Source organism: Erpetoichthys calabaricus, chromosome 2 (assembly GCF_900747795.2).
Source record: "Erpetoichthys calabaricus chromosome 2, fErpCal1.3, whole genome shotgun sequence".
Lineage (NCBI taxonomy): Eukaryota > Metazoa > Chordata > Cladistia > Polypteriformes > Polypteridae > Erpetoichthys > Erpetoichthys calabaricus.
The window spans coordinates 47,895,934-47,912,596 of NC_041395.2; the positions used below are offsets into that span (position 1 = coordinate 47,895,934).

Below are 16,663 nucleotides of genomic sequence, written 5' to 3' on the forward strand. Positions count from 1 at the left end.
CCAAATCGAATCCTTTAATGGATCAAGTGAGTCTAGGAGTGTCATGTTAAAAGGCATACTTTGAATAAGAGTTCCAGCTGTCATTTTTGCACATAAAAGGCACTTTCATGATCGGGACAGGTGGATTTACTTTAAGGAGCTCCTGGTAAGGATGTGCTTATACAAATATGAATCTTTTTAGACATTAAAAATATAGACAGTTTTAGGCAGGCATCTCTACAACTTGCCCCTCTCATTTCCCCTTCCTTTCCATACCCTCACTGGACACTTCCTGCACCCTTGTGCTCATGTAAACAAACAAAATATACAGTAGGGTTATTGGAAATCCCTACATTTACTCTCTTCAGCTTCTTTATAAGCAGCACGAAACACAAATTGACTTCTCAGACAATATGCTTTAGCTATCACCAACTTTTTCTGCTTGGGGGTTGGAACCATAAAAAAATCTTGTTTATCTACTATTTATATGAAATAGCCTTTAGACTTAACAGCTTTTTGTTTTTTGGGCTTTATTGAACTAAATGCACCTATATGTTCAGTTTATGCAACAAAAGTTTGAACTTGGAGTCATCTTTTGGCTGGACTCATTCTCTGAACTTTGAAAGTTTCATGGCTTCCAATTGTCTGTCCTACCTGGGCTTGCATGATCTATTTTTCTGGCAGGTCTCTCCCTCCATTAAAATTCTACAACCAGATAGATTGAAATCATTGTAAACATCAATTACGTAGAAAAACAGGAAACACTGTCAAACTTTAAATGATTGATCTTGGCAAAATCGAGTGTTCAGTCTAATGTACAGAACATGCTGGATATGTAATTATTTCAGTTGAATTGCAGCTGGTGATGATGGCAGCAGAAACACCCAAAACTGTCAAGAAGAATCTGAAAGGACCAAAATATTTTGAACAATTTAGACTGGTGTCCAGTCAGGTTGTCTTTACTGATGATTACTGCCTCCCCCTTAGGGCTGATAACCACAAGATTTAAACATGGAGATGACAAACAGAGCATTGATAAACAACACACCATCTGAATCATCAGTGCTTTATGTAGAGTGCTGTAACTGAAGATATATCAAAACGATCTAATCACCCACTGCAGAAACTTTCACGTTAGGCTTGTCCAGTACTGTTTTACCAAATACAGTTGGCATGTTGTAGGAATGTCTTTCTGATGTTATGACCTTTCCTTGGCCTGTTACTTTACCAGAACTGTTTGCTGAGTATGTATGGAACAGTATGGGTTGCCATCTTGATTACATTTGAAACTCTATGTTGTAATGTTTTCTCACAGAAACAGCTGCAAAGTGCCTATTTAGATGTGTCAGAATCTATAGGAAATACCTACTTGCAGCTATAAACATGAGTTTTTTTATATGACACTAACTATTCCCATGTGTAGGGCACTTGAGAATTAAGAAATTATTCATGTCCTCTGATCCTGCGATTATTTCTCACTTGTCACCTATAGTTATGCTGGTTGTTGTTTTAAACTGGACTTCTGCATCTTGGTCCAACTAGTTTTAGTCAGAAAATGCATAATACTTCCTATAGAACCTAGGAGCAACTATACCTCTGCAATTTTCTCTCTTTAGGGGTCAGTGTATCATGGCAATATCTGGTCCCTTTGTCTTCTAAAACGAGCAACACCCCTCAACATTCCTTACTGTATATTTTTATTTTCACCTACTAGACTGGAGGAATTCCACTAGCCTCTCACCAATCCTACACGTCATCTTTTTCACTCTGGTGCCCTCAGAGCACCCACTCTCTTTTTTTTACTATTTATTATATTTTGTTTTAAGGAAGTAACATAGTATACAATCAAGCAAATCAAATTTGCAGAACCTATACAAGAAAAAAATTTAAAATCAATATTGAGAAAGAAAAAAAACAGCACAACATTAAAAAGAATACCTTTTTTCATGCATCATCTTCATTGACAGGGCATGCTATATAGAACGAGGACTGTCCACTGGTTTACAATGTGATTATCTAGATCATTTATATTGTTCTAATAATGTTCTATCAATCAAGCACAACACTGGACTAAAGGACATGACATATGCTGACAGAATTACATGTCGTTTGTCTAGATGAGGCTAAGTTTTCAAAATTATAAAAAGGCAAACCAAAATTCTTTATATTAATAGTGAATCATATACTCAATATTCTTTATTACCATCACAGGTGGAAATAAAGTCTATACTGAAGAGTTTTCAAAATGAAATCCAAGAAGCAAAACTACTTACTCATGAAGGTGAGGCAGTAAACCAAACCAGTATTGTTTCTGACTTGAAATTCTCATGGAGCCATACCACAATTTTCCTGTATGTGTGCTGACTTCTCTGACATAAACATGAACTTACCCAGCTAAAAATGCCTTCCCCTCTTTTTGCTAATGACTAGTAAAACATATAAGTTCACACAACTTTTGTGTCACAAAAAAATCATTTCAACAATGGGACGCTAGTGTTTGGTTTGTCTCACCTGCCATCACATCATTGTGATACCTTCTGACGTTGTTACCACCTGACAAAACAAAGCCATATAAATTTAAACACTAATTAGGGTATAAGCCAGACAATCACCAGCTTGTCAGGAAAATATTGGGGTTAAATTGAAACAGCAGCACCTCATGGTTAGAATCAAACAGCTCTGAGGTAAAAAAGAACAAGCTGTAATAACACAAACAGAACATGTAGACTCTGTGTACTCATGTCTGATAATAGCACTAATTACCATGCTCAAAGTGTTTACTGGTCAGTAAAAGGCCAGCAAACAATTGAAAAAAAATATTTTCTGCATATTTTCTTTCTATACCAGGATTCTGTACAACATTAAAATAGCAGCATCACACAGTTGGCTCCTTTTCACAAAATGGAAAGAGCACTCATACCGTACACTCAACAGTGGCTTTTTCAAATTTACCTAGGTCCCCCCCAATGGCGAGTGAAAATCTAGCTGTGGCATAATATTTTGTAAATGATCCATTCCTTTTTCTGATCACATTTCTTTATTTTTAATTTTTTTTTTACTTATTGCGGTTACCTTTAAGAGAGAAAATAGTACTGAATTTTTCATACCTGTTCCCCATTGTGAGCTGCATGGTCTCGACTGGGAAAGTATATGCAAATACATGATTAAAAAAAAATGAGACAGTCCCCATTTTAATATGAACAATGATCTTCAAACCTGATTGCTAGATTGCAAAGTTCAGATTGCACTTGTACACACACACAATGAGATATAGAACACACAGACTTGCAGCACCTGGTACAAAAACAATTTCACATATTACAAGAAGCAATTTTTATATGTATGTAATTGAATTGAGCATACAACAGAAAAACATTAAGGTTTAAAAAGAGAAAACTGAGGTTTTTGTTATAAATATTGTATTAGGTTAAGTAGCTGAGGGGAGTTATACTTATTTTGAACAACATCTGGTGACAAAAATGCCACTGAAATACTGGCACAACTTTCCTATTAGCTAAGAAAGTAGGCCCAATGGATTGAATGGTCTCCTGTTATTTGTCAAAGTTCTTTTACTCTTGTTCTTAACCCAAAAAGAAGCTACACGATGATTATTTATTGTCAGTTGTGATAAATGATGAGAATGAGCTGCTATTACCAGACCATGTTTGATTAAAGAAGAAAGGTCAAACAGAGGAAGGAAAAACAATTCATGTATTAGAACTGTGTTTATTGTTATTAAAAATAACTAGGGTGCTCTGCCCCCAGCTCGCTTCGCTCTACCACCCCCATCTTTGGTTTACCGGAAATACAATTTAAAGAGATTGTTATTTTCATGGGAATTGTTTCATATGCATTATTTTCACTTTTACTTTAAAAACTTTTGTAAAAACAATACTTGTCCTTTATTTATTTATCCGTGTGTGGTTACACTGTGTGTATTACGCTGCTCGTGTTGTGAAGGGAGGGCAGCTGAACGCACGCTAAGGATATGCCGTCGGATTATCTGCTGTCTTTTTGCTGCTGGCGAGCTGCCTGTTCTGCTTGTTGCATGGCGTTGTTTTAAGAGCTGGGAGCACATGAAGCGTGTCTGCCAAAAGCAATCCAACAACTGCTAGGTTAGATGTCTGATTTTTTTTGCTGGCCATGCTCTGATATTGCTTGTAAGTAGGGCGTGTCTTGCAAGAATCTCATGTTCTATATCCCCGCGAGACGCTCCGTGGCCATTCTCTTTCATCTCGCAGGTCTTTTATTTGTCTTCTGTGATCGTAACATGAAGATCACGCATCGTCTCCTAGTCATTCCCTCCCACAGGATTTTTTTTTTATAATAGAGAGATATAACATGACTCGGGTTCGCTTCCCGGGTCCTCCCTGCGTGGAGTTTGCATGTTCTCCCCGTGTCTGCGTGGGTTTCCTCCGGGCACTCCGGTTTCCTCCCACAGTCCAAAGATATGCAGGTTAGGTGGATTGGTGATTCTAAATTGGCCCTAGTGTGTGCTTGGTGTGTGGGTGTGTTTGTGTGTGTCCTGCGATGGGTTGGCATCCTGCCTGGGATTGGTTCCTGCCTTGTGCCCTGTATTGGCTGGGATTGGCTCCAGCAGACCCCCGTGACCCTGTGTTTGGACTCAGCGGGTTGGAAAATGGATGGATGGATGGATGAGATATAACATTATGCAGAAATCTTTACTCATGACATAAATTATTTACTACAACATAAAAATCATTCATTCAATCATACCATTTCTGATGTCATACATATCAATAACATCTTTAGGAGGGGAAAATTAGACTACTTTTCTTATTCCATATTATAAAGTACATGTCATCACCAATACTTGCCAAAACAGAAATAATACTGGAAGTGCAAAGTAGTGTCACCTTAAAATAGAAAAATGAGGTATATACTGTATAATAAAATTTTTTTCAGACTAAAGTATATTGTCTGTATTTTCTAATTAAGTTATGCTGGAAAACCATCAAAAATATTTAACCATCACTCTCAAACAACTCACACTGTTTACATACATACTGCCATGAATCAATTTCTCAACTTCAGGGCTGCAGATGTGGGAGTGCATCCCAGTAGTATTAGGTGAAAGATAAAAACCAACCCCACACATAGCATCAGTATATTTCAGGACACTCTCTCTGTAAAACACAAACTATCACTCACATTGAATTGTCAATTAAGCTTACATGCACGTTTTTGGGATAGGGTAGGAAAACCAGGATATCTAGAATAAAAACATTGGAAAATGTGTTGTGCATAGAAACAGTTTGGAAGAATGGAACATTTACCTTTTTAGAAGTGGACCAAAAAAAATCAATCATGTTATTCCATGTTGTATGTTTCATTATGTAGTCTTACATGAAACATAGATAAATCAAATCTAAAATTATATTTGGCATCCTTATCTAACAGGCACAAATAGTGACTGTAGTTATTTAGTTGTACAAGGTATTTATACCACACCTATGACAATATAAATACATAAAAAATCAGGTTGAACTGAACCACTAATTGATATAATCATAGTTTCTCAGTGATTTCTCATTTTTATTGCACACAATCTTTTAAAAGTATTATACAACTTAAAGTCTGCCTTATCTATCTGAGATTTAGAAACTGTACTCTTTGCAAGTAAAATTAAAACTAAACATTTAATAGGTGAAAAGGACAAGATGCTACAATTGAAAATGTTGGTAATGAAGTTTATGAGTTACACTATCTATGCTGCACTGTGGGACAAAGTCATTTAATATTGCTGGGAGTTTTCTTTTAAGCAGGAAGCTTCTGCTTTTATGAGATGGATATCTGAAACAGAAACATAACATTCACACACCCACTTAATCCAATATAGGGTCACCAGGGGCCAAAATAATAAATCTTCATAATTATCTCAAATAAATAACAAGCTGCACTGTTATGTGCTATGAATATGTGTATGATGGTTAAGGGGCAAGGTTGTGATCAAATTTAACATGGCTGATATTAATCATGTAATATTATGCTGTAACAAGAAGCCCTGAATCTGTAGGATATTTTTTCATTATAGACATTACAGAGTTGTTTGTGTGTGTATGTATTATGTAGTTGTGTAAAAAACTATTAAATACATCTTAATTACATACTATATCACAATTGAACAGGAAATAATTGAGGATTCATATTTTATCCACTACACGTGATCACTGATGGACACACATTTTTCAATCATTTCCTATACACTCTTTGTCCTCTGCAGTTGGGATCATTCATAACTAATATTGTCTATATGGCCAAGAATGTTTAATATAGGTACTTAACCTGGTATATGCCTCTCCAAGAAGGGAGGTAGCAGAGTTTTACAGAATACTGTATATCAATGTGAACATAGAAATCAACACAAACTATGTCTCAGCAAAAACTTGACTGGAAGGGCTATTGACTGTGCCTATGTCTCTTTACAAATATTATACACTATATGACCAGACAACATGTATTTTGTTGCAGAAACCCAAAATAAATAAAAATGTAGCTTGTATCTGATGTTTCCGATCCTAGACCAGGAAAGCATATAATAACTTATACCAAAAACACATTTCTAAGTTGTAGAAAGCATTTTGAAAGTACTTTGCTCTCTACATTTGATCACTTATGACCCACATATGCTTAAATTATCTTCCATTTTTAATGATTAGTAAATGTGTTGCACTACATGAAGATCTATGCAAGTTATGTTATGAATATCTTGCACCAGGAAGGGAGTGGATATGGGTGTTAAAAGATTTTAACGAGCTGTTACTAACAGTCAATGAAAGTCTTGCAAGTAGATGCAGAGGCTTGTAAAACTGATGGAAATGTACGTGCTTTTGAAACTGGAGCACTCTAGCACCAAGGTACTAATGCCAGCCCTGTCTTAAATTATATATCAAAATATTTACTTATTTTATTTTTGTTCTTCTTCATTACTATTCTTAATTAATTATATTTATGAAGTTACATGCATGGAGTGTGCATTTTCTTTATGTGGTTGTTTTCTCTATAAACTCCAGTTCCAGCAAGAGTTCAGTTAAATAGGTGTGAAAGTATGAGTAAGTGCATTCTGCAAAATGGACGGGTGCCTTGTCCAAGAATTTTAAAAAGTCCTTCAGCATTGCTGAGTTAGGCCTTGATTCTGCGCAATCATATACTGAATAAAGAGAATTCGGAATATGAATTGATGGTCTCAGTATTTGACAACAACAAGTTGTCAGAGTGCATCCTAAACACCCTTCCTTCACCATCTGCTGCTTACAGCATTCTTGTCTGTGAACCTCATTTATCTGACTGAATCAGCAACTACTTTCCGCCATGTTTTTTAGAGCTGCTCTTAGTCTCATTCACTATCTTCACCTTAATTTTATTAAAACCCTTCCATTTTTGCAGTAAGATGATCTTTTTGTGTATTCTGTATAGTTTTCTTTTCTTTTAGCACTGTTACATTTTTCTCAGACTTAGTTTCCTTTAAGTTCAATACACAATCACACAGGGAAAGTTTTACCTCTTCAGATAACTTATTCATGTGTGACAGAACTAATTTTGTTGAAACTTATTTAGTTAAAGGATAAACTGAATGTTGCAAAGTGTAACTTCATTTGCCCCAGTAAAACAACCAATCCACAGTCAGTTACTATCAGTATAGGCCCAATGTTCTTTCACAATGCTATTGTATATATAACATAACAGTTATTAAATCCCACTAATTCAATTATTTTTCATTCAATTAATTAAATAATTCCTTGTCAGTAATTTAAACAAGGTCACATAATTCAAAATAAATACTTTTAAATGTACTGCTGATTACAACAGAATGTCAATGTAATGATTGGATTTATTTGAGGTCACTGTTTATTTTGTGAACTCAAAGCAAATGTGCACAAAGTACCAAAGCTTTCATTCTTTAGGTTCAGTACTCACATTCACCCATACTGAACAGAGAGTTTGCTTCTTAGTGGAAAATGCATAGGCATTATGCAAACACTGAATGATATAGTTGAACCTGGTCTATGTGTAAATAACTAATTACAGAATAAGATAACTTAAGCAGTATAATTTATGGCCAGAAACTATCACACACATATCCTGGAAAAAATTTATGGAACTAGCTTAATCCAACTTTTCTCTAATGATTTTAATTCTGACTTTTATGTATTGAATTATTTTAAACAACTCTTTAGTAATTACCATAATGATGTTGACTCTTACTGTCAATAACTCCTTGGTACATCCAGCTCAATGTTTTATAATATGACCTGACACCAAGACGTTTCCTTGCAACTTGAGTTAATCTTGGATAGATGCTGTTGACCCAGCACGAGGAAAAGTTGATTTATAAAAATCAACATGATTTAATAATGTGCCTATAACAATGTTTTACAATGGCTTTCTCTTACAACACAAAGGCATAATCATTACTTGGAATGGCAACACTCAATTGGCCAGGTAAGAGGGACAGTAGTTGTGTAGTTGTGTTTATGTTTCTGTGCTGGACTGATCCCTGCCATGTGTCAGATGGTTGTGGCAGTATGCTGTCACTCAAAAACCCTGAAATGGAAACAGAAGCTTCTAAATCCAGACACACTGGTATCTTCTTGAAAACATCCTCATTTATTTTCCAACTATTAGAATCAAGAGGAATGCTAGTTTAGCAAAGGGTACTCTCACACACTCCCTAACATCAGGCCAGTTGCAAATCTTAACTGTCTCCCTGTTTTCCAGTCACAAAATAAAGTTTTTTCTTCCATTTATACATTCGACCAATAAGTCCTTATTAGGAGAACGGAAACCTGCTGCCAAAGATGTAAATTTGAAATTCCTAACAGTTTCTTGACGGCCAAATTTGGTGTTTTTTTAATAAACACTCAAAACACTAACCCAATATAAAGCATTTATTTATAAAATGGGACTATTCTACAATACTCTACGTTTTCCCTTGGAATCCAATAAAATAGAAATAATAAAGCCACGATGTAAGCTCGTCGGCATTAGTTTTACATACGTAAATGATTAACTCTAGCAGGCGCAGATCTGTTTTATTTTATATTTATAATTTGCCACACTTAAGTCTTACATGGAAATAAGGTCCTCTGAAATCCTCCCAAATGCACTTTATCCTTCTGTAAATTAGATGCATTCTCTGATACGATGATAACTGCGAGGACAGCCTTAAAAGACTCGTTTTATGGAGGGATGGGGGCGCGAAATGACATTAACCACTGGGAACTGCTCTGAAAGAAACTTTGATCGTTTTACAAACCACTCAAGTGACAAACGCCAAGAGGGCGCTTAATTTATGGCGACAAGCAAAGTCAGGGCAAGTCAACACTCGGGAAGAAAGAAAGAAAAACAGCGGCCGCCGCACTTTATCGTTGTCTCTGTTTAAAGAGCATGAAAGGTATTGTCGCACATGTATAAAGAGGTGCGCACACTTGAATTATAAACGCCGCGATAATACCTCTCTCGAGCTAGACAAAATATATACAGGTGTTATAGAAGACAGTGCGAGGGTTTCGGTCTCCAGAAAGAAAGAAAGAGGCACCTTCGTGCACGAGAAACTCTTGGCCGCACCGGGGTCGTGGCTAGCAAGCTGGCGTGCTGCCGGGAGCCTACAGAGATGCAGCAACCACCACCGCAGCTCATCCGCGCCTATTTTATGTCAAGTGGTCCATGAAGAACCTTCGTGCTTTCAAGGTGCCGGGGGGAGGGGGCGAGTGAGACGAGAGAGGAAGTCGCCGTATATTATTGGCCCCTCGCCCTCCCTCCTTCTCTCTCTCTCTCTCTCTCTCTCTCTCGCTCTCTCACTTTAAGAAAAAGAAAAAAGCCCACTTGTAATCGACTGACAAGACAGCATGAAAATGAGGCTGACACTTGGATATGTGCTCAGTGCGAACGCGTTCCCTCAAAGAGACACCTAAGCCTCGGATGCTAACATTATGGGAGCTGTTTGTTTTACCAGGCACATTTGTTTGTTTTTGCTCCTCTTAAACAGTCGTCAGAGCTCCGGGAGTGCCGGAAATCAAGGTAAGTTTTCTGCAGTTTTTTTTTCCTCTTCCACTTCTCAGGCGCTGACATTTTTAAACGGTATTTCTTACTAGAAGACGTTTATGATAGCTACAGTGAATCATAGCCACTCTATTTGATAGAGAAGAAATGTGCGTTTTAACACAAACTCACACAAACTTTTTTTTTTTAAATTTTGAAACACTTTCATGAGAAAATAGTTTTCTGCTGCTGCATTTCAGTTTAACGGCATCGTTTACATTAAATATATTCTAAAAAAGAACGTTTATATTAATTTATTATGCATTTATTTAACTGACGTTGTAATGTATGAACAATGATTTAACGGTAACTACATATCTAAATTTTCAGTGACAGCTATTTTTAAAGACTATTCCCATACAGTCAATTTATTTACATGCTTTGTTTACTCTGCAATCAGTTTTTGTGTAGTTTCTACAATGCTTGCGGTATATTACGCAAAGATATAGAGGTTGACATATTTATTGTTATAGCATATAATATAAATATTTTCCTAGCGTTTCGTTGCAGTATTTTGAACATGTATGTCAAATAGTAAAAAGTTAATCACACAATTTACCATGCGCATGACAGCCGTCTTATAAAACTTTTTAAAGGCTCATTCTTTGATCGTTTCAACTATCCACATTCCAGTTTTCTCACCCGAGCCATTTATTGAAGCGAAAAAGGAGCACGAAGAGTGATACTGTTTTGCATCTTTCAGTTAAAATTGATAGCAGAGATTGATTAGTTTTCGTGGTATCAAAGAATGAATGACATACGTAGCTTTCCTTTTTTGAGATGAACGTATATTATTCGAAGTTACAGTTGAGTGCTGGATATTTGAGTAATAGAACGTTTTATTTGTAACGATGAACTATCCTGCAGTCGGGTGTTCGTTTTCTGCCTGTCTCACAGTGCCTCTGTATACGGTAGACTCGACTTCTCGTGGACTTATATCGGACTAAAGGATGGATGATGCATATGATGGATTAGGTTGCTAGAAAGCTTTAGTGCCATCTCATTTTACGGAAACTGACTGGAACTGGCAGTGTTAACATTCTCAAATCCGCAAAGCAGAAAAAACGGACAAACTGATGATAACTAAAGGTATAATTGTATGTATTTAAGTTCCGCCGTTAACGGAGTTTGCTTAAAATTTCATATTGGTTTTACCGTAGAAATGCAAATGTTTGTAGTACGATATTAAAATATTGCGCAATACTTGCTCTCATCGCACTGCAAATACCCCCTCCCCCTCTCATTTTATTGATCCGGCTAACTTTAGGGGAATTGTACGTCAGACGCCAGGTAGCAACCAACCCGGTCCAGTTCCTGCAGCTAAAATGTCAGTCCTACAACTAAAAATTCTTCACTTTATGAAAGTGATCAGTTTTCGTTGCAAATATAGGAGTTACTAACGCGATCCAACACTATTTCGTTTAATTGAAATGGCCCGATTTGTTTTATTGGATGTATATAAGACTGCTTATAAAGTATTTATCATAGAATAACAAAATGATCTGCGTGCCCGCAAATTACATGTCATATCCTGAAAGTAAAAACAACGGTCGTGCAAAGTTTGATAAATAGTATCATCTCCTTGCGTTGGTCACATCGCTCATACCATCGCGGCTAAATGATTAGGGACATGCATCAGAAGTTTTCAGTATTTTTACCGAGGTTCCTTCAGTTTTTTTAGTCGCGATTAAACGTTGCTTAAGGTCGATTGGCCATTTTTTGCTTTGTTTTAAAGTAATTTGCAATTGTGGATATTGCCTAACATACATGCATTTACAGCCGAATAAGGTACATGTTATTTTGAGTTTTAACATGCATGCTGCGTACAAGTGCTTATGTTTATCGGGCTTAACATTTTTGATGCATGTAGTCATTGTTCCTTACTGGAACACTTTTTTTTGATAAGAGAAAATACATTGCTGTAAAGTTATTTTTACTATAACTGCAGCGTTCAATCTGTGGTCAAAGTGGTACACGCTTCACTTTCTCCTTATTTGATCTGTTAATTTAAAGAGGATTGTTGGAGCCGATTGCTTTTACAAGTCCCAAATGATCTCTTAATGCAACGCTGGCGATTAGAACTCTTCAGTAATGGTCTTTATTCTTTCCTTTGTCTCAGTTAAAGAAAGGCGTATGAAGCTGAGAGCTCTTTAAGGTATTTTTATAGGGCGTCTGGTATTCCTTGTGCTGAACTTTTAAGAGCTTGAGCTATACTTTAATAAGTCGATCTTATGAAGTGGCGCCGGTTTATACAGTTTCTAATATCTTTTTAAGCATTTTTAAATGGCAGAATGACCGTCATAAATTAAGCGAATCGAGTTTAACCTTAAATTTGGATTGGAGTGGAAGTCATAAACGAAGTGAATCGAGTTGAACGGTGAATTTGCTATGAACATGAACCGTTGTTTGACTATTAATTGCCACATGAAACGGGTATTTATGTTTCAGTTCGCAGGTGGTGGATTTTTCAGGAATTTTAAACCATATGATTATAACAAATTCCTGTATAATTTGAAGGTAAAATATTATGTTTGTCTGTTTTTCTCAATGAGTTAGCAAAACCTTTAGAAACAACGTCAGGTCACAAAAGGTGGCGCCTTGCAGGCATTCGTGCCTGTACCCCGGATTATGATTAACGTTAAAACATATGGTAAAGCGACTGAAAACAAAATCCATTACTTAATAATTAATATTTTTCTTTAGAAACAGATCCCTGTGCAGAAGGAACAGATGCCTGTCACATGGATGCTATTTGTCAGAGCTCCCTCAAATCCTATAAGTGCACTTGTAAAGCAGGTTACAAAGGGGATGGAAGGCAATGTGAAGGTAAATATTACAATAAGGAAAACATGTTTATGCTACAAATCTAAATTTCTTTATTTTACAGTTTCTGTGATTCAGTGTATTTTGTGTTTTTTCCTGGTTATGGTCCATAAAAACTATGCAAGACAATAAATTAAGGGCTCAGCTACTTTTATGTGGGATTTACTTGCTAAAAATTCTACATGGTTCTCAGATTGTATATTGTTGAATGTTTTGTCTTGCTGTGGTGTCTCTCGTTATGCTCGTGTGTCCATATAGCTAACATTTATCAAACTGTCCTATTTCTCAGACATTGATGAATGTGAATATGAGCACAATGGTGGCTGTGTACATGAATGTAACAACATTCCTGGCAATTATCGCTGCACTTGCTATGATGGGTTCATGCTAGCACATGATGGACACAACTGCCTAGGTAAGAAGTGTTTTTTTCATTCTTTATGATCACTTAGATTAGGCAGTACTGTTTTTTTTTTAATATTGTTGGTTTTATTGAACAGTTTTAAAAATGTGTAGCATTTCTTAGTTATTTCACTTGCCAAGTCCTTCTGAGTTTCTTGATTTATTGTAATTTCTGCATTAAAAATCACCAGTTTAGAATTTTATCTTCAAATATGCATTTTTAGTTTGTCTGAACTCTTAGTCAATGTTATTAGTGAATTTTTACTCAGGTAATTATTATGAACACTACAGGACTTATTTCATAATGGAACATTTCATATAAATCATGCAGCCTCATGTTTTTATAAACATACAGAAAGATAAAATTGAAAAGGTTTTGCAGACTTTTTGGCCTTTTTTGAAATAATTTATTTGAAGGGTTATAATGGAATGTAGTTTTTGATGTTAGCTTCATTCAGAAATAGTGATGCATATAGTTATTGAAATGATTAAATAAGCAGTTGAACATGTTGCAGATATTTCACTTCAGTTAATGTCTGCATTATTAGAATGCGGCTAAGCGGGATTTACATCACAGACATCACCTTGAAAAGTAGAAATAAAAGTCTACCTTTTGACCTCTTCTTACATGACCTTCATTTGGTCATGGTTATGTTTATTATAAGAACAAGTTAAATTAAATTTGGCATCTAAGTAAGTCTGAACACTATGGTAGTATTCTGCTGTTGTTTCCCTCTCAGCAGTAAAGCAGTTTCATTATTTGTCACTTGCAAAGTAATCCTTTCACTTGCAGGGGTGAAGTAGCAAAGTGCTAAAACAATGAAAAGGGTGCTAATTGAAAAGTAAAGAGATAATCAGACAAAAACAAAATATTGAGCAGGAATTTAGTCCTTAACAGTAGTACCAACAGTTTTGTTGATTACCAGAAGCAAAAATAATTGGAAAGAATTGTTCACAAGTCTAGAAATTAAATATTAAATTGAGCATTTACATCAATGTTTTTCTTTTGTGGCTTATTTACACAATCCTTTTTGTCTTTGCAGCAGGACACTGAATATGGATGGTTAAATAAAAACATAAATCTCTCTCTCTCTCTCTATATATATATATTTACTTAATGTTTTAGATATACTGCATATCATGATACGTAAGAGGTTATTAAATAAACTGTACCTCTGGATAGGTATGCAGCTTTCCTAAGAAAAAATATGTTGGGTAATTCAAGTTTTAGGAGTGTGTTAAAGTAATATAATTTCCAGTTCACCAGTAATTTTAGCATCAAGTCATACTTAAGGAGTTTTATTCAGTTCTGCTAACTTTCATGTAATTATAACTGTATGTTAAGCTATGATGAAGCCATTAAATGAAACAGTCTTTTCATTAGATTTCTTGGTGGTGACTAAATTGGTAGGTTTAAGTTTCTTAACATTGGCTGTAGATGTCTCTTGTCGAGATCTTTCATGTAACTCCCTTAAACTTTGTTTATCAAAATATGATGTTGGTAGTTAAAGTGAACGGTTAGATTATAGTTTACTGAATTTCAATGTATCCACTTACTACTGAATTACGTTTTTATGGACTGCATAGCTTAAAACATACTCATGTGTTTGAATTCATTTTTTTTTAAATGTAGTTTTGCCTAGGGTTTCTGTCTTTAACTTATTTCAGTTCAAAATATTTTTTGCATAACTCTCTTTATTTGGATTTGAGGTCTTGGACTCATCTGTTTTGTTAACATTTTAATGACCTTGTGTTCTTATAGAAAACATCTTACTTCAGGTGTGAATATTAAAAGTGTTTCTTTAACTTTTGGGATTGTTTAGACTTTCCTCATCTTTCTTTGTATGATTTGTTTTGACTTAAATAATGCAATATAAAGAAGTTTTGGTCATTAGTGATTTCTGTCTGTTATTCAGTAAATATATGGCAAGTTCTTATGACTAACTTCTAACAGAATGAGTGTCTGATTTAACATGTCATGCAAGAAATGAGTTCACCAAAATGTCTATGGTTTGTTTTCTTTTCAGATGTGGATGAATGTACATTTAATAATGGTGGCTGTCAGCATATTTGTGTTAACACAATGGGAAGCTACGAGTGCCAATGTAACCCTGGATTTTTCCTTAGTGATAACCAGCATACGTGTATTCATCGTTCAGTGGGTAAGTTAACTGCATGTTTCTGTTGAATGTGTTTTGTGAGAGTTTTAAGTGTGCATTACCAAATTTCTGATTTATTTAGGGAGTAGGATATCTTCAGAGTCCTGGCTTCAAACTCTGACCAGGATGCTTTGCAATCTCCACACAGACATTCTCTTGAAGTGCGAGTGTAGTTTTTCTCTTCAGACCCCACATTTCTCCCATATCCCAAAGATATGCAGTTTGGGTTGGCTGGTAACTCTAAATCAGCCCTTTAAATCAGTGTGGGCGTGTATGTGTGTGAATGTGCCCAGTAATTGGCTTCTCATTTGCATTATTTTCAGTATTTTACCCAGTGCTGCTGGGATAGGTACCACTTCTGCATGAACCTGAAAATGATCGACAGGTTAGAAAATGGATGAATGTATAATTAATTTCTCTTCTCGTGTTGCAAAGGACAAAGGAAAACAGCTTTAAGGGGGTAAAATCTTGTGCAGGTTATCAGAGTAACCATTCTTTTGGTCTTATAAGCAGTGGTGCATTGTTTTATCATTTTTGTTCGCCTAGGTAACTGATAACATATAGTGTTGTTAGCACTATGTCAAAACAAATGTACCATGTAAAATAGGCCTCAGAAGTTCATAATACCAACAGTAAAATTAATGCATATACTGTAAATAACTTTTTATGCTCATGCACGTAACTACTTGGCAGAAAGTGATTCTGAATATATAGGTACAACATATGTAAAACTGAACAAACTACACAGATGAAAAATTGATTTGACAGCTGCTGTTTTAACTGTTTGGTAGCAGTGTCTGTTGCCAGGTGTTACCTTTATAACTTGGGGCAGGAGATAAAATGTGCATAAATTTGGTTTAATTTTCAACATGTAACCTGCTCATTTGAATTTGTATTAATTTTCTCTCAGTAACAGAAAAATAGAAAGGAAATGAAATACAGGAATTCACAAGCAGTACAGTATAGGTAGTGCAGAAAGCTATCACAATCAAGGTGCTCCAGTTAGTCATAACATGTACTTTATCATAAAAAATGCTATTTTTAAACATGTCAGTCTGGGCTTTGATGCTGTTGAAATCCTAACACAGCAGTGTGAAAAGTTTGCCCTGAATAACTACAGTCCTTTATTGTAAGTTAGGTTGTGTTTTGGTAATGTTTACATAGATTTTTACATTAGCTAATAAGAAAGTTATTTTTGTGCAGTTTTCATAACACCTTGTATGGTCTTACAGAGTAAT

General features: G+C 35.5%; 1 protein-coding gene across 2 annotated transcripts in view; it reads left to right on the forward strand.

Moving 5' to 3' along the window:
* Positions 1-9,538: 9,538 nt before the first annotated feature.
* scube2 (signal peptide, CUB domain, EGF-like 2) overlaps positions 9,539-16,663 on the forward strand; it is a 109,188-nt gene continuing 102,063 nt past the window's right edge. For both annotated transcript variants that reach the window (XM_028793756.2, XM_028793757.2), the window contains exons 1-4: positions 9,539-10,020; positions 12,745-12,867; positions 13,154-13,279; positions 15,294-15,428. In XM_028793756.2, coding sequence (XP_028649589.1) covers positions 9,933-10,020; positions 12,745-12,867; positions 13,154-13,279; positions 15,294-15,428 — 472 coding nt within the window. In that variant the 5' untranslated portion in view covers positions 9,539-9,932. The remainder of the gene's footprint in view (positions 10,021-12,744; positions 12,868-13,153; positions 13,280-15,293; positions 15,429-16,663) is intronic.